The sequence below is a fragment of the Cricetulus griseus genome, chromosome 3 (assembly GCF_003668045.3).
Source record: "Cricetulus griseus strain 17A/GY chromosome 3, alternate assembly CriGri-PICRH-1.0, whole genome shotgun sequence".
Classification (NCBI taxonomy): Eukaryota; Metazoa; Chordata; class Mammalia; order Rodentia; family Cricetidae; genus Cricetulus; species Cricetulus griseus.
Window position 1 is genome coordinate 48284746 of NC_048596.1, and position 23625 is coordinate 48308370.

The 23625-nt window shown below is 40.1% G+C and overlaps 1 protein-coding gene and 2 pseudogenes across 1 annotated transcript; all 3 read left to right on the plus strand.

Annotated features, from left to right (window-relative positions):
- Positions 1 to 561: 561 nt before the first annotated feature.
- Positions 562 to 1540, plus strand: LOC100761979 (annotated as a pseudogene).
- Positions 1541 to 10754: 9214 nt separating this feature from the next.
- LOC100762563 lies at positions 10755 to 11334 on the plus strand (annotated as a pseudogene).
- Positions 11335 to 21649: 10315 nt separating this feature from the next.
- Positions 21650 to 22609, plus strand: LOC100758506 (olfactory receptor 5A2). Its single transcript, XM_027406808.1, has one exon. It carries the CDS (start codon positions 21650 to 21652, stop codon positions 22607 to 22609), a length of 960 nt encoding a protein of 319 aa, XP_027262609.1.
- The last annotated feature ends 1016 nt before the right edge of the window (positions 22610 to 23625 follow it).

Consider the following 23625-nt stretch of genomic DNA (forward strand, 5'->3'; position numbering starts at 1 on the left):
CATATGCAAAAACTATGGAGTCCATATGTTGGCCAACTACTCCTGATTATGAGGCCTACCCTGGAGGTGGCTCAATACCCAATGACTCTCCATTGGAGAAGGTGAATTTCCCTCTCCTAGTGGATATAAATGTCAGTTATTAGCCTTTGCCTTGGTGGCTAGATTTTCAATCTTTCATTAATTTTTTTAAGTATAACACAATAAAATATAACAAAATGAAACAAAAACTATCACATTGAATTTGGACAAGAGGCCTCTACCTTTAATTGTCTCTAAAATATATACAATTGTACAGTATTTCAAAAATCAAACACTGGTTTTGAATCTTTTCTGTGCCCAGGCTCTTCCTTTGGTGTTGCATATCTCTGTACCTTGTCTGCCCAAAGTCAAACAAATGTCAACTATTAGAGCTTTTAAATTGATTTCAACGTTCCTGGGCAGTTTGATCTGCATGGATGATGGTTCTGAATCTACAACTGCCTGAAGTCATTGTGTTTCACTGTCTAAGGGGCTGAAAATGCATTTTCTTCTTTTCTTTTCTATTATTTGTTGCTGTTGATGATGGTAACTATCATTATCAAGACATTGATTGGGGAAGGAAATACTACTGTGTTAACCCAGTTCATCCTTCTGGGACTCTCAGATCTCCCCCAAATCACAGCACTGTTCTTTGTCACATTTCTGCACATTTCCATTACAATATGACCCAGAACTTATCCCTCATTGTCTTAATGAAGGATTCCCACCTCCACACAGCTATGTATTTCTTCCTCAGTCATCTGTCCTTCAATGACCTCTGCTATATTACTTCAATGTTTCCCAAGATGTTTTCCAGCTTATTCCAGGGAAAGTAAACTATCACCTTTGTGGGATGCATTCATCAATACTTCACTATTTTTCTAGTATGGGGCTCAGCGAATCTTATGACAGCCATGGCCAATGACAGGTGTGCTGTCATTTATATACCGGTGTTTTATTCATCAATCACGTTACCCACTGTCTGTGCTCAGATGGTGATAGGATCCTATATGACGGAATTCACAGCTTCTTTGTCTTGGATTTGTGCCTTGCTTCAGCCCCTCTTCTGGGACCTAACATCATCAGATATTTCTTCTGTCACATGCCCCAGCTGATACATCTATCCTGCACTGGCACTTTCTTTGTACAGGTCTTGCTTACCATATTGACAATGTTGTTTGGAATAACAAATGCCTTAGTATCATGGCTATGTTTCCATATCCATCTTGAGTTTCACATCAGCTAAAAGCAGGTCTAAGGAGTTCAACACCTGTGCTTCATATCTGACAACTGTTTCCCTCTTCTATATCTCAGGTTTGTTTATCTATTTGAATTTCAGTTCTGGTGGTTGCTGCAGCTTTGACTGATTTGCTTTCATGTTCTGCACTATGATGATTCCATATTGAATTCCTTGATTCACAGTGTGATGAGGTTAGAAGACAGGACCTCTATTACTAAGCTCAGAAATATGTGTCTATCTGAGAGATTTGTCTACAAGTTACCATCATGTGCACATGAATGACACACTACAAGATTCGTAGAGTTTAAATGGAGGCTCAATTTGATGTAGACAACAATGTCAATATGAACCAATGGTCATCTTGCTGCCACAGGAATATTTGAGTCTTGAAGAGTTTGCTTTCACTTTACTTCAGAGGTGACATCTGCTTCCATTAGTCTATTCACAGGTATTTGTGACAATTGGTACAGAGGATGTCTACAGCCTGAAAAAATATAGAGTTTACACTAACCAGGTAATACCTCCAGAAATGACCACTCTGATATGACTGAATATTTTCTAAGACATTTCTCATTGCTAGCCATCTAATAAAATCTTGGTCACATCTTTTTTCTATTCCCGGTGTTGGCGAAAACAAAAGGAAGAAATCATCTATCAAAAAAAGAGTGCAGGGGGATCTGATGTTTTCAGGTAGGAATTATTAACATATCTAGTAACTTGAGTTTTGCAGGTAGAGTTCTTGTCAATGTCAATAGCAGTAACTAATGTTGTACTGTAAACACCTCTCATTACATTCAGATGTGGTTTTCTTGATATACGTAGCCAAAGGAATCTCATTACCAAATTGTTTTTGATATTTCAAGACTTATGAAGACTTATGTGATATCATTGTAATAAGGGCCACTGAAGATTATATTGTAAAAAGTGGGGTACGGAGCTAAATTGAGAATTCTCAATAGTGGAATCTAAAATGCCTGAAAGACACTTATGAAAGTGCTCAACATCCTTAGCCATCAGGGAATTGCAACTCAAAACAACTCTGAGATTCCATCTTACACCAGCCAGAATGGCTAAAATAAAAAACACCAATGACAGTCCATGCTTGAGAGGATGTGGAGAAAGAGGAACACTCTCCACTGCTGGTGGGAGTGAAAACTTGTACTACCACTCTGGAAATCACTATGGCGGTTTCTCAGGAAAATGGGAATCAGTCTATCTCAAAATCCAGCAATTCCACTCTTGGGCATATACCGAAAGAATGCACATTCATACAACAAGTACATATGTTCAACTATGTCCATAGCAGCATTGTTTGTAATAGCCAGAACTTGGAAGCATCCTAGATGCCCCTCAACCAAAGAGTGGATGGAGAAAATGTGGTACATTTACACAATGGAATATTACTCAGCAAAAAAAAAAAAAAAAAAAAAAAAAAAAAAAAAAAAAAAAAAAAAGAAAAGAAAAGAAATCTTGAAAATCACAGACAAATGGATGGAACAGGAAGAAAACATCCCGAGTGAGGTAACCCAATCACAAACAAGCATGAAACTTCATCCAGCAGCTGATCGAAACAGAAGCTGACACCCACAGCTAAACACTGAGCCATACTCCTGGAATCCAGTTGTAGAGAGGGAGGAGGGATGAGCAAAGGAGCCAAGACCATGCTGGAGAAACCCACAGAAACAGTTGACCTGACCTAGTGAGAGCACAGAGAGCCTAGCCATAAAGCTGGGGAACCAGCATTGGACCAAACCAAGCCCTCTGAATGTGAGGGCTTGGGCAGTCTATGGGACCTCGAACAGTGGAGCCAGAGTTTATCTCTAGTGCACAAATGCACTTTGGGAGCCCATTCCCTATAGAGGGATAATAATGCATCCCAGATGCATTAAAGGGGGCCTAGGCCCTCCCCCAAATGATGTGACAGACTTTGATGATCCCCCATGGAAGGCCACACTATCCTTGGGGAGTGGGTGAGGGATGGGTTGGAGCGTTGGTGGGGGGCATGTGAGGATGGGAGAGTGAGGGAATGGGGGGATTGATATGTGAAATAAGATTGTTTCTAAAATAAAAATATGTTGTACTAAGATATATGAAAATATTTCAAGGCTTATCAAGACTTATACGATATCATTATAATAAGGGTTACTGAAAACTATATTGTATTGAGATATCGGAACAACTAATGTGAGGAACTAGTATACCTTATTTCTTACCACCTGTATCCAATGCTTTGTGTTCTAGAGTTAGAAGGTGTGTGAGATGATAGAGCAGGTTGAAATAGAATAGTTATTACCTACATGCTTATATCTTTGAAGAAGTTTCACAATTCATAGATGAGTAGGCAGAAATGCAAATTGGCTTCTCTCTAGTCGATTATTCGTATTCAGGAGAAAACATAGGATTTGTGATCCTAGGTCTTCAATTAAAAACAGGACTATGCTGTGGAATTAGTAACAATAATGCCTTGTTTTGCTAGTTCATCAAGACCTGAACAGACTTATTTAAACCAACTCTCATGAACACATGGTATCTGTAGAAATTTGTTAGAGTCTTAGTGTTGTCTAGGGGAGCAAGGCTAACAAAAACTAACAGGTGAAACCATTTGGCAAGACCATAGGTGAAGAAATAGTCAAGGGTTTACACATGGCCAGGATAGAGAGAACGGGGCATGTAGAACATGTGAGAGAATGAAGTTTCACTCCATGCCAAGGAAACAATTCAATATGAATAGAAGACATGTGGCCACCATTCAGGCATATTCTTATAAGCATAATGCTTTAAAGATGGATAAAAATTCATGAGAAATCTATTTCTGGAGGACTCTAGGAGCTTCAGAAGGATGCATACATGTGGAATTCATTAGAGAACTTGTCTTAAATATTGCAAAGATCTACTTCCATTTTGTCTTTATTTTCTTTTAATTTTTGGATTGCTACAAGAACATTACATATTTATGAAGTAAATCATGATGTTTTGGTGAAGGTATATACTGAATAATATCCAAATCAGAGCAACTTTTATATTCATCCACCATAAATTACTGAATTTTTGGTTTTAAAAAATCACATATTCAAAATCCTGCTTTCATAATGGAAGAGAAAAAACAACATCTGCATTTTTCTGAAATGCAGAAACTGTGGCACAAAGTATAATAGGAGGTGTGAACATGAGCAAAGTATAATAATACACATATATGGAAATGTCATAATGGAACCCATCACTTTTGTGTGCTAACAAAAGCCTAATTAAGAAGCTCTTACTTGAAACTGTTTTTGAAATATACAATACACTATTGATAGCTTTATTCAGTCTACCAGAAATAACTCTTAATGCTTATGAAAACTATGCCCAATCTCATTCCTGCCCCACCACTCCCTCCCACACTCATTCTCTGATCATCACTCAATGTCTGTGATATCAACTTGTTTGGTTTCCATATATGAGTAAACTCATTTAGTTGTTTTATTTCTATGTCTGTATTTTTACTTTATAGAACATCTACTGTGCCCATTCATATTGTCACAAATGATCACATTTAATATTTGTAAAGACTGATTCTGATGCATACATGCCCTGAACTTCTTAGCTAGTGAACAGTGCCTCAATGAACATCCAACTGCACATTTTTCTTGCACGTACTGATTTTCTTCTTGGCTTCTATAAGCAGATATTGGGGTTGCTCGGTCATATGAGTTTCACCTTATTGAGGGATGTTAATACCGTTTTTTCAAGACCCACAACATTAATACCCACCTACTATATTTAGAACGCATCTCCACATTCTCTCTAAATTGTTCCACACAAGAGAGTTTTTAAAATGGGGGAAAACATGTACAAACATTTTGAAAACTATGATAAGAATTTAATATCATCGGAGGTATGCAAGTTAAGTCAAAATCAACTCATTCTAGTTAGAATGAGAATTATCAAAAAATAAAAAGGTGTGAGAACGTGGAGATGCATTCTATAGTAAACAAGGAGGACCCGAAGAGCGACATAAATGGTCCCCTGGAGAAGGGGAAAGGATCAAGATCCCCTGAGCAAATTGGGAGCACGAAAAGAGGTGGGAGGGAGCTAGGAGAATGAGAAGGGGAGAAGAGGAGGGATGCAGAGGACATGAGGGAGCAGAAAGGTTGAGTCAGGGGAAGAATAGAAGATAACAAGAATGGAGATACCATAATAGAGGGAGATATTTTAGGTTTACAGAGAAATCAGACACTAGGGAAATGTCTGGAGATCTACAAAGACGACACCAACTAACAATTTAAGCATCAGCGGAGAGGCTACCTTTAATGCCCTCCCCAGATAATAAGATTGATGACTGACTTATATGCTACCCGATAGCCCTCATCCAGCAGCTGGTGGAAGTAGAAGCAGACACCCACAACTAATCACTGACCTGAACTGGAATCCAGACGCAGATGAGTGGAGAGCAAAGGGATCCAGTCCAGGCTGATGAAACCTACATAAACAGCTGACCTGAACATCCAGGAACTCTTGCTCCCTAGACTGATAGCTGGGATACCAGCATGGGACTGATCCAGACCCCCAAGAACATGGGTTTCAGTGAGGAAACCTTGGAAATCTACGGGACCTCCTGTAGTAGTTCAGAACTTATCCCTAGCATAGATGTGGACTTTGGGAGCCCATTCCACATAGAGGAATACTCCCTGAGCCAAGACACAGGGGTGGGCCTAGGCCCTATCCCAAAGGATACCATAGACTCTGTTAACCCCCCCCCTACGGAAGGCCTCACTATCCAGGGGGAGCAGAAAGGATATGTGATAGGTAGGGTTTTAGTTGGGAGGGGGTGGTAGGGGAGGACGGGAGGGACAAGGGATCTGGGATTGTCATGTAAAACAATCTTGTTTCTAATTCAAATAAAAAAATCTGGAAAAAACTCTAGTTGGAGGAATTTAGCTATTAAGTTGTTCAAGTTACTTACATATTTTAGATAAGCTCCATTTGTCAAATGTATTACTTAAAAATATCATCCCCCATTCTGTAGGTTGTCTCTGAATCTGTTGGCTATTTTCATTCCTCTATGAAAGCTTTTCATTTACAGTGATTCAGTTAGGTTGGTTTGGAGTTTTTGTCCTTGATTTTGAGATTTAATTGATTACATCCTCCTAGACCAACATCCTGAGGCTTTTCCTTTGGGTCTTCTGATGGTTTCATAGTTGACTCTTTAATACATTGTGAGTTCATTTTGTGCATGATGAGGCATAGATTTCTAAATCATTTCTGTGCATAGAACTCTAGTTTCCTAGCATTGCTTATGTAAGTGAGCCATAGTATGTTCCTGGAAAATGTAAAAAGTAAGTTGGCTGTAGATCTGAGAAAGCTGCCCCATAATAAATTGCTTACTTAGCAGGTATGGGGACTCAGGTTCAATCTCTAGGGGAAAAAAGTAGAAGTAGAAGCAGATACCCACAGCTAAACCTTGAACTGAACTGAAATCCAGATGCAGAGAAGGAGGACTGATGAGCAAAGGGGTCCATACTAGGCTGGTGAAACCCACAGAAACAGCTGACCTGAACAAGGGAAAACTCTTGGTCCCCAGACTGATAGCTGGGAAACCAGCAAGGGACTGATCCAGACGCCCTGAATGTGGGTGTCAGTGAGGAGACCTTGGAAATCTATGGGGCCTCTTGTAGTGGATCAGTACTTATCGCTAACATTGGAATGGACTTTAGGAGCCCATTCCACATAGAGGGATACTCCCTGAGCCAAGACACATAGGGGTGGACCAAGGCCCTATCCCAAAGGATATGATAGACTCTAATGACCCCCTATGGAAGGCCTCACCCTCCCTGGGGAACAGAAAGGGTATGGGATAGGTAGAGTGTTAGTTGGGGGAGGCAGGGGAGGAGGGGAGGGGAAAGGACCTGGGATTTACATGTAAAATAATTTTCTTTCTAATAAAAAAGTAATACTTTGTGTACATAGATTTAATTCAGAATTCCCCATCCTGCTCAGTCACCCTATATACTAGTTTTTTGTTTGTTTTGTTTATAAAAGAAATTTATTTTCATTCATGTATGTACCTTCCTCACTGTCAAATGTAGTGCAATGCTCAAGGTGGCCAGTAAAAGACTTCAGATGTCGTGAAACTGGCATTGCAGGTGGCTGTAAGGTGCTTCCTGTGAGTACCCAGAGGACATGGGTCTTCTCCAAGAGTAGTTTAAGACCCTGGCCATATTTTCAGTCTCTTTTATATTTGTTTTTATACAAGTGCCATGCTCTTACTATAGTTTTATAGTACAGTTGAAATCAGGTCTCTTGATACCTAACTCATTTTACATGATACTGCTTTAGATTTTGTGATTTTGTATGAAATTTTGGATTTACTTTTGATAATGTTGGACCTCTATTCCAACATAAGATTTTTAAGATTATACTTCTCTCTGTGTGTGTCTCTTTTTCTCTCTCTCTGTCTCTCTGTCTCTGTCTCTGTATCTGTCTCTCTCTCTCTCTCTCTCTCTCTCTCTCTCTCTCTCTCTCTCTCACACACACACACACACACACACACACCATGTGCATGAAGGAGTTAGAGAACAATTTGTTCTTACCTTCCACTCCATGGGTTCAGGGGAATCAAACCCAGGTCTTTTGGCTTAGCTGCAAATGCCTTTACCTCCAGAGCCATATTTCGGGCCCCCTTGGATTTATTTTTTACATTGTGAAAAGTGCCATTTGTATTTTGAGTCATTAGATTGGTTAGATTACATGATCTTTTTTAAAATATTGATTCTTAAAATCCATCAACATGGTATATCTTTCTATTATTTGTGTCATTTTCACTTTCTCTATCAGTGTTTGATAATCTTCATCTAAAGACCTGGCACTGAATAAATTTATTCCTACATTTCATTTTGTTATCAAGACAAGATGTAGATATGTACCCCATGCTGACCTTGAACTCATGATGTCCCTACATTAACCTCCTAAGAGAAGGATTACAAGAATGTACCACCATAACTGGTGCTTCCTAGGTGTTATATTTTGTGTTGGGTGATTATCATTACAGATTGCTCTCTTGATTTCTTTATCATAGAGTTTGCTATTAGGCTATATGAACATGAATTACTTTTTAGTTTGAATTCATTTATCAGATCTTTGAGTTTGAGTTGGCATCTTCAGAGTTTTTAAATGTGAAATCATGGCATCTGTAAATAGGGGCAATTCAACTTCATCCTTATTAATTTACATGCTTTTTATTTCTTCTCATTCCTAATTGCTCTGTCTAGGTTTTTGAATGATATCTTGAATATATTTTGGGTTTTTGCCTCATTCTTTTAAGTGTGATGATAGCTGTGGCTATGTCATATATGGACTTTACTGTTGGGGTAAGATCTACACCTAATTAAAAATTATTATAAGAAAATATTGAATTTGTCAAATACTTTCTCTGTAGCTATCCAAGTGTTCATATACCTTCTCTCCTCCATTCTGTAAATGTCATGCACAGTTGATTTGTATGCAGTTAGCCGTCCTTGTGTCTATAGATTAATCCTACTTCATTGTGATGGCTAATATTTTTGATATGCACTGAATTTGGTTTGATAGTATTTTTACAGCTATGTTCATCATTCATAGTAATCTAAGCTTTTTTCATCTGCCATATCTTTGATGGGGTTATTAATAGTGCCTTCATTGGACAGGTTTTGATGGATGCTCTCCTCTTGAATTTCTTGATGAGTTCGAGCATTTTGAGACTAGTTCTTTACAAGTTTTGTAGGGTGAAGAAGTAAATAAGTCAGGCTTTGGGCTCTTCATTGATGGAGATTTTCATTTCAATATCCTTACTTGCCATTGTTTCTTTACATTTCTATTTCTTCAAAATTCAGTCTCGGTGGCTGTATTAGTCTGGAAACTTCTTTATATCTTCTAGCTTATATTTCATTGTTGTATTATTTATATTCTCTTGTGATCTTTGGCATGTTTGTAGTGTTATTTGTATTGTCTCATTTTTCATATCTGCTTTTATATGTTTTTGTTCCTTATGTAATAGCTTATTAATCTTATCTTTTAAAAAATTCAACACTAATTTTATGTTTATATAATTGTATAATTTTGTGTGTAGCTTATATATAAACACAAACTATTAATAGAAAAAATTAATGATATTTTGATATAGGAAAGCATTCTGTAATATATATATTTTTACATTTGCCACCTTGTACTAAAAAATATAAAGTCCTTTCTAGACTTGTGAAACAGATCCTTTATTTCTCTAACCTCCATTTATACACCTTGTATTTACTGTTTCCTTCAGTGGTGAGTATAAGTTTGTTATTATTTTTCAAGTTCATTAACTCATGATAAAATGTTTATTTGATACTATTATTCTGCTGCTACTATTAAAATGACTACTAATGACTTATTGCTACTATAGATGGTACCATGTCTCAACTCTTAACAGAGAAACTTCTTGCAGTAAATGACAATTAATAGAGACCCTCAACTAATCAACATGAAAGAATAAGAGACTGTGGAATCAGACCCTAGGGGTCTGGGCTGGCAAGAGGACAGACATCCTCAAGCACACCTGGTACCATAAGGTAACAGGAAAGTGGGTTCCATTATGATGAGCAAAAATATGGTGGATAAATAGGAAAGAAAGAGAAGCAGAATTGATTCAGGTGCCATGGAAAGAGAAGTGAAGAGGATGAGGAGTAGGCTGATATGGGAGGTCTACTTGCTACCCAAGGCCATGGTGATGTCCTGGCTCAGGATGCTGCCAAGGACCATATCTGGGTCCGGAGTACTAGTACAGCCAGGGACTATGTGGACATGTGTGATCCATGGTGCCAACAAAGGACACAAGGATGCTCAGTGTCTGGGCTGCCACCTGTGGCCATGTAAGTGTCTAAGAGCCATGCCACCACTTGAGATACACTTATCTATGTTGCTTTCCCATCAGAGGCTGCTTCTGAATCAACTAATTAATATTTTAACTACCTTCTGTATCCGCACGTCCCCACAGTCAGAACCCCTCCATTCAGGCCATGGCCTGGATAGACTTTCAGTCCCACCAGCACCAGCTCCACCATTGCCACTAAATGTCTCTATCATTCTATTTACCAATAAAGACTTGGAAGTCAGATGTTGGGTTGAAAACCTGCTCTCTGAGAAAGGCCAAGAAACAACAGCCTGACCTTCCTTTTTGTCTGGAGACCCAGCAAGGAAGTGTCTCTCCAGCTGTTTCAAACCAAAATGACTACTCCTTCCTAGGCATCTCTCTGTCTTCCTGGCTTCTCTGTACTCTTCTATGGCTAACTCCTGCAAACTAGTTGCTGGCTCCACCCCTTAAACCAAAGTTGATTTTATTAATACATTTCAGGTTTCACAGTGCAATCAAATATCCTGCAACAGATTTGGGTACCTTGTGCCGTTTGGACCATTTTGTCACCCAAACCTGGGCTACTGCTGAGGACCATGTTTGGGTCCATGGTTCTACCTCAGCCAGGGTCTATGCTGAAGCTTGTAGCACATGTTGCCGCCAGGGGCAGGAACTATTACCGAGATAACCCAGTTTATCATGCTGGAATTCTCAGATATCCCCCAAATCATATCATTGCTTTTTATTACATTCCTGCTCATCTATTTTACAACCCTGACATGGAACCCATCCTTCATTACCTTAATAAACATTCCTTTATGTATTTCCTCCTAGTGGTCTATCCTTTATAATCCTCTACTATGTCATTGCCATGGTTCCCAAGATTCTCTCCAACTTCTTTTAGGAAAAGTAAACTATTGGCTTTGTGGGATGCATTGTTCATTAGTTTACCCTTTCCACAATGAGGCTGAGTGAATGTTGCCTCATGACAGCCATGGCTATGACAGGTATGCTGCCATTTGTAACCCACTGCTCTATTCATCAATCATGTCACCCACCCTCTGTGATCAGATGGTGCTGAGATTCTACATGGCTGGACTTATAGGTTCCTTATCTCAGATGTGTACTTTGTATGAGTTTTCCCTTCTGAAGACCTAATGTCATCAGGTACTTTTACTGTGGTATTTTCCAGTTGATAAATTTATCCTGCAGTGATGTTATCTCTGTATGAATACCAACAACAATCTTTGAGGTAGCAGAATCCACAGCTACAATAGCTATGCCAACTTATTCATCATGAAGATCACATCAACAAAAGACAGAAAAAGAATGCATTGTTGACTTGGGCAAAATTAGAACATTAACATTTTGATGTTATCTATCTTCTCCAATGAACACTGGAAAAGAAAATATATTCCACTGCCTTTTGTGTAAACTCCAGCATTTCTTATGTAAAGAAACTCTCCCCGGGAGGGTGGTGGTGTTTCCAGTGCTTTTCCTGCAATCCTGACAACCTGAGTTCTGATGATCAGTGCCAGTTTAAAGCTTTGATATCTATTCCCATCTGTAACCCAAGGAGTGGTAGGGGGAAAGAAGATGGACTCCAGGAACCATTTACGTAAGACTGTGAGCTCCAGAGTCAGTGAAAAATAATTGGTCTGATTTTTAATGACAATAAAATACACACTGCATTTTTCTCTTAGAGTCCTTCTTGTTTCCTAGTTTATTTGGTGAAGAGGATTGTAGGCTGGTAATCCTTTGTTCTACATCTAAAATTCATATATGAGTGAGTACATACCATGTTTATCTTTTTGTGACTGGGTTACCTCACTCAGGATGGCTTCTTCTCGTTCCATCCATTTGCCTGTGAATTTCAAGATATCTTTGCTTTTTTTCTGCTGAGTAGTAATCCATTGTATAAATGTACCACATTGTCTCTATCCATTCTTCAGTTGAGGGGCATCTAGGTTGCTTCCAGGTTCTGGCTATTACAAACAATGCTGCTATGAACATGGTTGAACATATGTCCTTGTTGTATGGACATGCATTATTTGGGTATATGCCCAAGAGAGGAATTGCTGGATATTAAGATAGACTGATTCCCATTTTTCTGAGCCAACACTATACTGATTTCCAGAGTGGTCTTACAAGTTTGCACTCCCACAAGCAATGGAGGAGTGTTCCTTTTTCTCCACATCCTCTCCAGCATAGACTGTCATTGGTGTTAGGGTTTTTTGTTGTTGTTGTTGTTGTTGCTTTGGGTTTTTTTTTTTTTGCCATTCTGGCCGGTGTAAGATGGTATCTCAGAGTTGTTTTGAGTTGCATTTCTCTGATGGCCAAGGCATGAACCCCAGAGAATATGAAGGGGCAGGATCTCATTAGCTAATTGGGAGCATGAGGGTAGGGGACAGGGAGCTGCCAGAATGAGAGGAGGAGAAGAGGAGGGGAGAGGAGGAAATGGAGGACCAGAAATGTTGAGTTAGGGGAAGAATAGAGGAGAGCAGGATGAGAGATACCATATCAGAAGGAGTCATTATAGGTCCAAGGAGAGATCTGGCACTAGGGAGATTTCCAGAGATCTACATGGATGACACCAACTGACAATCTAGGCAATGGTGGAGAGGATAACCTAAATTCCCTTCCCCTATAATGAGCCTGATGACTACTTTTTATGGCATCCTAGAGCCCTCATCCAGTGGCTGATGGAAACAGAGGCAAACATCCACAGATATACACCGAACTGAACTCTGGAATCTAGTTGCAGGGAGGGAGGAATGAAGATCAAAGGGGTCAGTACTAGGCTAGTGAAACCCACAGAATCAGCTGGCCTGAACAAGGGGGAGCACATGGACCCGAGACTGCTATCTGGGAGGCCAGCAGGGGATTGAATCAGACCCCTGAACATGGATGTCAATGAGGAGGCCTCCGCACTCTAGGTGGCCTCTGGTAGTGGATTAGTATTTTTCCCTGGTGTAAGAAGGGACTTTGAGAGCCCATCCCACATCTTGGCCTGGACCCATGGAGGAGGGCCTAGGCCTGGCCCAGGATGATGTGGTGGTCCAGGGCCCTACCCTGCCTGGGGAGTGGAGGGTGGATGGGGTGGGGGGCAGGTGGGGGTTGGGGGGAGGGTTGGGGGAGGGGAGGGAGAAGGGATTGACATGTGAAGAAAGCTTGTTTCTAATTTGAACTAAAAACATTAATTACAAAAAAATAAAATTAAAAAAATAATAAAATACACACTAGAAAAAAAAGAAGAAAAAAAACAGTGGTATCAAGTGGTTAGGGGGAAATGAAGATCTATTTGTAGGATAATGAAACCAGATGCTTATGTCACAGCCTACACAAAGATCAACTCCAATGTCTGAACAAAAAACAGAAAACTGTGAAACTATTACAAGAAAAGGTGGGGCAAACACTACATGATATTGGTATAGGAAAAGTCTTCTTTTTAAATTTTATTTAATTTAGAAACAATCTTATATATCAATCCCATTTCCCTCTCACTCCCATGCTGCCATTTCCCCCAACCCTCCCCATCCGACCTCCCATCCCCCCACACCCCCACACCCCCACACCCCTACCCCCACACCCCCACCCCACCCCCCCACCCCCCACCCCACCCCCGAGAGTGAAGCCTTCCATGGGGGTTCATCAATGTCTGTCACATCATTGAGGGCAGGGCCTAGGCCCTCCTCCATGTATCTGGGCTGAGAGAGTATCCCTCTGTGTGGAATAAGCTCCCAAATCCATTTATGCATTAGGGATGAATACTGGTTCCTCTGTCAAAGGCCACATAGACTGTCCAGGCCTCCCAGTTGACACCCACATTCAGAGGGCTTACATCTATTCAATGCTGGTTCCCCAGATTTATGTCTGGGGTCCGTATGCTCTCACTTGGCCAGGTCAGCTGTTTCTATGGGTTTTTCCAGCCTGGTCTTAACCCCTTTTCTAATTCCTCCTCCCTCTCTACAACTGGATTCTAGAAGTATGGCTCAGTGCTTAACTATGGTTATCTGCTTCTGCTTCCATCAGTTACTGGATGAAGGCTCTAGGATGGCATTTAAGGTAATCATCAAACTCATTATAGGGGAAGGGCATTTAAAGTAGCCTCTCCACTATTGCTAGATTCTTAGTTGGGGTAATCTTTGTGGATTTTTGGACATTTTCCTAGTGCCAGATTTCTCTTTAAACCTATAAAGGCTCCCTATATTAAGGTATCTCTTTTCTTGCTTTCTTCTATTTTTGCCCCAATACTCAGTCTTCCTGATCCCTCATGTTCTCCTCTCCTCTCCTCTTCTCCCCTTCTCTTTTTCCTACCTCCCTCCCACCTCCCCCAAGCTCATAATTTGCTCAGGAGCTCTTGTCCCTTTCCCCTTCTCCAGGGGACCATGTCTCTCAGGGTCCGTCCTGTTTCCTAGCTTCTCTGGTGGTGTGAATTGTAGGCTGGTGATCCTTTGCTCTATGTCTAAAATCCATATATGAGTGAGTACATACTATGTTTGTCTCTTTGTGACTGGGTTACCTCACTCAGGATGTTTTCTTCTAGTTCCATCCATTTGCCTCTGAATTTCAAGATTTCATTGGTTTTTTTTTCCACTGAGTAGTACTCCATTGTGTAAATGTACCACATTTTCTTTATCCATTCTTCAGTTGAGGGGCATCTAGGCTGCTTCCAGTTTCTGGCTAATACAAACAATGCTGCTATAAACATAGTTGAACAGATGTCCTTGTTGTATGAATGTGCCTCTTTTGGGTATATGCCTAAGAGTGGAATTGCTGGATCTTGTGGTAGGCTGATTCTCATTTTCCTGAGAACTGCCATACTGATTTCCAAAGTGGCTGTACCAGTTGGCATTCCCACCAGCAGTGGAGAAGTGTTCCCCTTTCTCCACATCCTCTCCAGCATAAACTGTTGTTGGTGTTTTTAATTTTAGCATTCTGACAGGTGCCAGATGGTATCTCAGAGTTGTTTTGATTTGCATTTCCCTGATGGCTAAGGATGTTAAGCACTTTCTTATGTGTCTTTCAGCTATTTTAGATTCCTCTATTGAAAATTCTCTATTTAGTTTTGTACCCCACTTTTTAATTGGATTATTTGGTGTTTTGGTGACTAGTTTCTTGAGTTCTTTGTATATTTTGGAAATCAGCCCTCTGTTAGATGTGGGGTTGGTGAAGATCTTTTCCCATTCTCTGGGGTACAGTTTTGACTTGCTGACTGTGTTCTTTGCCTTACAAAAGTTTCTCAGTTTCAGGAGATCCCATCTATTAATTGTGGATCTCAGTGTCTATACTAGTGGAGCTATGTTCATGAATTGATCTCCTGTACAAATTTGTTCAAGGGTACCTGCCACTTTCTCTTCTAAGAGGTTCAGTGTAGCTGGATTTATGTTGAGGTCTTTGATCCATTTGGACTTAAGTTTTGTGCATGGGGATAGATAATGATCTATCTGCAATCTTCTACATGCCAGCATCTAGTTATGCCAGCGCCATTTGTTGAAGATGCTTTCTTTTTTCATTGTATAATTTTAGCTTCTTTGTCAAAAAATCAGGTTTTCGTAGGTGTGTGAGTTTATATCAGAGTTTTCAATTGGATTCCATTGTTATACCTGTCTGTTTTTTGTGCCAATACCAAGCTATTTTCATTACTATAGCTCTATAGCAGAGCTTGAAGTCAGGGATGGTGAGGAAAAGTCTTCTTAAATAGGACTCTGATTACTGGAGAAGTAAAGCCAACAATAAATAATGAGAGTGCATGAAACTAAAAACCTTTAGTGTAAAAGAAACTTTCAACAAAGTGAAGAAACAGCCTCCATGTAGGATGAGAAAAAAAATTTTGTCAGATACATTCAACAAAGGATTAATACCACAAACCCACAAAGAACTAGAAAAATAAAAGCCAAGTATCACCAAAACAGGCAACCCAATCAAACAGTAGGCTGCCAGTCTCAACAGGGAGTTCTCAAAAGAAGAATTCTCAAAATACAAGAGGCTGAGAAATGTTAAATACCAAGCCAGCTGTAAATCTCTTGATTATAATAGCATCCTACCTGCAAGATGGGCTAGGACAAGAGTGGCACAAAGCTGTGGGAGTAACCAACCAACAACTGATTTGACCAGGCCTATTCAAAAGATGGGACCCATACCCGACACTACTTTAGTGACAAAGAACCTGAGACTAGAAGCCCAGATACCTAGGATAAAATCAAATAATACTGGACTAAAGAAAGAAAAGGAAATGAAGTGATAAAATTATTCCTAATGATATTCTACTATACTCATATATCGGTGCCTTGTTCAGCTCTCAGTGAGACAAACTAAAGCAGGAAGTAACTGAGGAAGTCCCAACGTCAAGCTCAGCCCTCCCTACAAAAATGAATGTAGCATAACACTGATAATTATTGTATTTATAAAAACCAACATTTGTAAATTAGAATAAAAATGTCAACTTTTTAGAGGATGGCACATTAATATTTTAATATAGATGTACCTTATGAAAAGAATCACTGATTAATGCACAAATGGTTATACCATTCTAAAGGAAAAATGTTTTGATGCATTCTCTCTCTTTCACACACACGCACACACACAAACACAGCAAATGAACCACTTGAAATGGCAAACACTAAATATAATAGATGACTCAAGAGATGTTCACCTCTCACACTAGCATCAATCAATAAGCACATGATATATATTTGTAAACAATTCTTTCTCTCTCAGCTTGCCTTACTGCCTTGGAGCCCTTTGAACTGGAGGGAACACTGGGAAAAATCTAATCTCAAGTTTTCAGTTTCAATTCCCAACTGCAAAACCTGAGGCAAGAGAGACCCAAGACAACACAGCTATTCAGTCATGTAGACTGACAATGATAAAATGGTACATGTGCACGTCTTTTCCTCAATGCTTGGTCTCAATCCACCATAACAGTGGTCCTTCAAAGCAGATGTGCTATGATTTTCCATGCATGGGTGAGGAAAGCAAGGCTCTAAGGAACATGACTGGACCAAGTGAACAGAGCAACAACTTATGATTCAAACTGCAAGGATCTTAAATTCAAATTGAAGCCTGTCTCTGATGCTTGGGGGGTTATATGACCTTAACCAAATTTATTTGTTAAAGCCTAAAGCCTAACTAATTTCTCTGTAAAAATTAGCTAAGGGTACTAACTAACTTGCAGTATAGATCAGTAATACAGCAGTGTATGAGTGTGTGTGTGTGTGTGTGTGTGTGTGTGTGTGTGTGTGTCCTTGGCCTCACCCTCCAGCACCACAAAAAAAAAAATAAAAAAGCAAAAATCTTCCCTTTTCCTGTTTAACACAGACATCGTTGATTTATAGATGGCTCTTTGCTCTTTATATTGTCTGTCTTCCTTAGCATCATTATCATAGTAATTAAAGTTGGCATAGGAGACAAAATGTATCTTTACTCTTCTGGATGCATCAATTATAATTATAGGATTAATCTCATAAATTCCCCCGGATCTCAATTCAGTATCAAAACACTTTCACCATAATTGGCTTTACTCTGTCAACTTCAGGATCCCCTGGTTATTTTCGAATCCTACAAGAGAATGTTTCTTGTGGCAAAGAGCTGTTCTTTGCCTATTGTGTACACAGTTTGAGCACATTATTACACTTCATTCCCTAAATTGAGACCATTTGCATGTATACAAGGAATCTCAGAAACTCTATTCCTGTATATTGAATGAATGATTTCAGAACAAGCACAGGTAATTTGATTTCCATGAAACAGAATAACTGTTTTTAAGACATATAGATATAGATATATTTTGTGTATGACTGTTTGCCTCCGTGTATATGTACTATGTGTGAGCTTGGTACTTGTGGAAATCAGAAGAGGGCATCAGATATCCTGAGGGATATAAGCTGCCATATACATACTGGGAATTGAACATGTGTTCTCTGAAAGAGCAGTACCCACTCTTAACCACTTAGTCATCTCTCCACCCCCAAATAAACTCTTTTGTCTAAGTTTTGTTGCTGAAGAAAATGGGAAGAAAAAGGAAAAGAGAAAGGAAGGAAATCTATCACTCAAACTATGAGGTTTTCAGAGTTCCAGGGATCCTTTTGAGATAGTTCAATATACTCAGTCCTAGCACACTTAACTGACTTACCCATGGTGACCCAAGTGGGCAGTGACAGTGACACCTAGACATTAAAAGTTAAATTAATTGTTTTCATTCCAATGAAAGTAAGTCACAGTAATAAGTCATTTGATGCTAGAGCAATGGTTCAGTGATTCAGAGCACTTGCAAAGCACCTGTATGGAAGCTCAAAACATCTATAACTCCATTTCTTCCAAGGGATCCAATGCCTTCTTCCGATCTCCACAGACATTTATGTAGTACATAAGCATACATACAGGCAAGCATTCATACACATAAAATAAGGGACTTTTAAAAATCAGGTATAAAGGAAAGACACTTCTTGATCATGACTCGAGAGACAGAGTTCTTCATGTTATTACTTTCCATCCCTGGAGTGATTTCTATTTATTAAGCACCGTGTGAAGAAGACTTTCTTATTCACATCTTATATAATGACCTCAACACCCTTTGGGGCAGAAATTGTGTGTGTGTGTGTGTGTGTGTGTGTGTGTGTGTGTGTGTGTGTGTGTGTATCACTTTTATAAATAGAGAAGCTGATGTTTAAGAGATTAAACAACTTCACATTTATTTTTGTTTTATGTTGGTAAGAGAGCACAGTTAGACTTTTATCTCAAATATCTCAATTGGAAATTTGTTCATAACCACTATGTTTTAGCATGAGTCTTAAGATCTCTGTCTGGGGAGTTTATTTCCAACTAAGGACTACCTAAAGTGAAATTCTGTCCTTTAACACAAGAGAAAGTCTTCTTGGACCCAAAGAAAGGAATTCTCACAGGAGAATAAGGTGGGAGACTTTGGTAATGGGCAGCCAGCCCCATCACCATTACTCCAGAGGACAATTAGTATTCAGAAGATGTTAGTTTAATGACTGCTCAGCTTCACACATTGGACCCTGGAGTGGCTGCAGTGGGCAGCCTCTGGGAGGCAGAGGAGGGCTGTCTCTACCCATTAAAATAACAAACTCCCACTAGTCATTTGGAAACTTTAGTGACAGAGGAGCAGCCATTCCATAAGTACGCACTTTTGTTTACATAAAGTCAGTGTATATTTTTTAATGATGGAATCAGAAATGAGGCACACAGCAGTGGGAAATTCAAATGAACAGAAGATTACAGAAGAGGTCACGGATGAAAAGCCACTGACACCATCTCTTGTGGCACAGATCTCAAGATACTTCTGCCTAAAGAAATTCAGTAAGTCCTTACTTCCCACTTCAGCTCCACAAAATATAACATTTCAGCTTATCCCAGCTCTCATCTGTAAAAGGGCAGAGAAATACTGCCAAGTCCTAAGGCTGTATAGGTCAGGCTTTGTGCAGATTGAGCCCTTGCAACAGTTCCTGGAGCTTAGCAACTATTAAATAAGTATTCACAATTACATTATGATTGTTATTGTATGTCAACATTATTGCTTGTGACTAAAAATATATTATATATTTTATTATGACATGCCAGGCATAATAACCGACAGGCCACTGGGCTGAACTGAGGATAAGCAGTGGAACACATTTATCCACTCCATGAAATTTGTCAAATGCCTGTGACTTGAGGGAAGATTCAACATCTTAGAATACCCCAGGTCAGAAACAGATGCAATGTGGGCGACAAGAAACAGCCTAGAGCCATGCTTGGACAGAAGCAAGCATGGACAGTCAAATACCATAGGAGTGAGTAAATATCAACAACTTGGACTCCACCAATGAATCATAGCAATGGCCCTTAAGCCTTTTTAGACACGCTTCTATGTTCATTTTGTCCTGACACTACCATCAGCCTGCCTTTCTTAATTGCCGAGTGTGCACAGACTTACCTCATGTGTTTAGAATGATAACCTGATCTGGCTGAGGATAGCCAAGCTGAACTTTGCTGATCACTGTCCTAACAAACCCTCTTTCTTCCAGCTTCTTTCCTCTGGGAAATCCCAGAGCCTGGCACTTCTTGACCCACAGCTAAGCCAATATCAGTCACTTCTGGAATTTTCTCTCCCAACTCACAGAAAGTTATTCATAGCCCTTCCATCCTGTAATCTATGATGGTTAAATTGGTCAAATCCAAATTTTCATCTTTCTGTTAATTCTGTGTCGTGACTTGTAGGAAAACTTTTAACAATTTTCAAATCTTCAGGTGTGTGTGTGTGTGTGTGTGTGTGTGTGTGTGTGTGTGTGTGTGTATTTGTCTTGGTTTTGTATGTGGAAAAATAAATTGTTAAACTATGACTTGGATTTCAGGCCCCTCCCACATACATAGATATACTTCAAAAAATATAGTCTCTCTTATTCATTTCCTTGTCCTAGAGTCATATTAAATATATATAAAGCATCAAACAATCAACTTTATGTTACCTTACTCTGGCTTATATTTTTAAGCAGAAAGTCTAAAATGGCCACAGAAAACTTAATTCCAAAAGGACCTGAAACACAGCTGACTCAAACATGTCTATTTTTGCATCTGATAAAGTGAAGCTCTGGGGAGGTGAAGGGCTTTCCACAGCTCCTTCCACTACTGGAAAGTTGCTGGGGACAAAATTCTGTTTTCTCACTTCTAGTCGGTTTTTTACTCCATTAGACTTTATCTCTTTTAGTCAACAAGACATATACCATACAGATTTTAAGTAGTGCCAACAAAATTATCTTAGGGTGACAACTTGTTTGTCCAGATGTCTGTCTGGAATTGTTAACTGAGTGTTAGTAGTTTCTGTGATCTTCCAGACATCTCTCTCTCTCTCTCTGTCTCTCTCTCTGTCTCTCTCTCTGTCTCTCTCTCTCTCTCTCTCTCTCTCTCTCTCTCTCTCTCTGTGTGTGTGTGTGTGTGTGTGTGTGTGTGTGTGTGTGATACATGTGTGAGAAGGTGTGCAAAGGGAACATGCATGTGAAGGCTGGAGGTCAACACAAAGCATATTCACTAATGGCTCTCCACCTGATTTTCTAAACAAGAGTCTTTTAATGACCTCTGAGCTCACTGACTTTGCTGCTACCCTGGTTGACCAGAGAACTCCAGGCATCCTCTTGTCTCTGCCCTACCAACCCAAGCCCCAGCGTCAGGATCACAGGCATGTATGGATAGACTTTTTTCATAGCTGTTAGGGAGCCACACTCAGGTCCTCATAATTGTGCAGCCATCTTACTGGTGAAGTCATCTCAACAGCCCCATGTTTTGTTTTGTTTTTATTTTAGACAGAGTGTCGTATGTCCAGTGTTGGCTTTGAACTAACTACATAGTCATGATGAATTTCTAATCCTTTTCAGCCAACATTCCCAGTTTATGTGGTGCTGGGGATCAAACTCATGCCTTTATGCATGCCAGGCAAGCAGTCTATCAACTGAGTTACATCTCCAGCCCCAAGTTGTTCTTCTTAAAGTTACAAACACATACCTCCCTAAACTCAGGATTATCCCTTCTTTTAAGCAGGAAGCTTGCCTATGGCTGGAGGAAGAAACAATACAGCTGTGACCAGATTCATCCTCCTGGGGTTTTCAGATCAACCTCAAATGAAGATCTTCCTTTTTATGCTCTTTCTGGGAATTTACCTCCTGACCCTAACCTGGAACCTGAGCCTCATCACCCTCATCAGGATGGACACTCATCTCCATACACCCATGTACTTCTTCCTCAGTAACCTCTCCTTCCTAGACATCTGCTATTCATCCTCCACCACCCCCAAGATGCTTTCTGACATCATCACAGATCAGAACACCATTTCTTTCGTTGGCTGTGCCACACAATACTTTGTCTTCTGTGGAATGGGGCTGACTGAATGCTTGCTCCTGGCAGCCATGGCCTATGACCGCTATGCTGCAGTCTGCAACCCACTGCTCTACATGGCTCTCATGTCCCATTCTCTGTGTTTGAAGTTAGTGGTTGGTGCCTATATGGGCGGCTTCCTTAGTTCTCTGATTGAAACATGTTCTATCTACCAGCACGATTTCTGTGGGCCCAACATAATCAACCACTTCTTCTGTGACCTTCCACCAGTCCTGGCTCTGTCCTGCTCTGACATCTTCACCAGCCAGGTAGTGACCTTCATTTTGGGTGTTGTTGTGGGAGTAATGTCTGTCCTAGTGGTCCTCATCTCTTATGGATACATTGTTGCTGCTGTCCTAAGGATCGGCTCAGCTAAAGGTAGGACCAAGGCCTTCAGCACCAGTGCATCTCACTTGACTGCTGTGACCCTCTTCTATGGCTCTGGTCTCTTCATGTACATGAGACCCAGTTCCAGCTATTCCCTCAGCCAAGACAAGGTGGTGTCTGTATTCTATGCTGTAGTGATTCCCCTGGTGAACCCCATCATCTATAGCCTCAGAAATCAGGACATCAAAAATGCCATGAGGAAGGCTATGGAAAGGGACTACATGCTTTCTCAAGAGCACTCATTTTTCTGACACTGGGTGGTGTTTGTTTACATGAAGATCTGAGCAGATCAATGTTGCAGAAATTTGTGTAGTTTTGACTACTTGATCTTCAAGATGACTTGAATGATTTGTAAGATAAATAGCATGAGTACATTGAGGCTCCAAATGTTCTCTCTAGTAGAAAACCTCACCATGGCAAAATAGCATTCTACGACATCAAAATACCACTTGTCTGTACTTTAGATCTGAGGACACGAGAAATTGAGCTGGAACTCAGATAGAAGCCTCCTCCTTGCCAGCTACCATCAATAGCACCAGAGGGTCATATATAGGCTGTTAGGAAGGAAGTCATCCTAACATCCTAATATCACCTAGCCATGGGCCTTGCCTGATGCAATAGCCAACTGCTTGGTAATACATGCTCACTGGACCAATAGTGGCATGAATATTCTAGAGGTAACCTATAATTCCCTGGTTGGATCTAAAGCCTGTTTTATTGGAGGGAATATATGCACCTGGTACTATAAACATGACATAAAACCTGTGGCTAAGGAGGTCACACACTTTGTGGGAGTCTACTGATAATTCACTATTGATAAATGGATGTGTAGCTCTGGGCATGGTGTCTTATGCCTTAAATCCCAGCACTTTACACAGAAGCAGGCTGCTCTCTGCAAGTTCAAGACCAGCCTGGTCTACAAAGTAGATTCCAGAGCAGCCAAAGCTACACAGTGAGGCTCAGTTTAAAAACAAACACAAAGGTATTATGGAAACTGTCTTCCAAGTATATATGCTTGTATCTTTAAATAATGCAGCTCTTGGTCTTGGTTTGAGAAGCCTCTTTTATTAGTGGAAGGAGATTAAACAGAGACTCATGACTGTCCAAGGTGCTGAGTATAAGTGACTTTTGAGTACTCAACTTTAAATGGAGCATCTATATGACCTATATCCCCCAAGGTTCGGGAAATAACATGGACAAGGAGAAGAAAGAATGTAAAAGCATGAGCATGGGGGTGAATGCTATGAAATTCTATCTTCTAGAAATG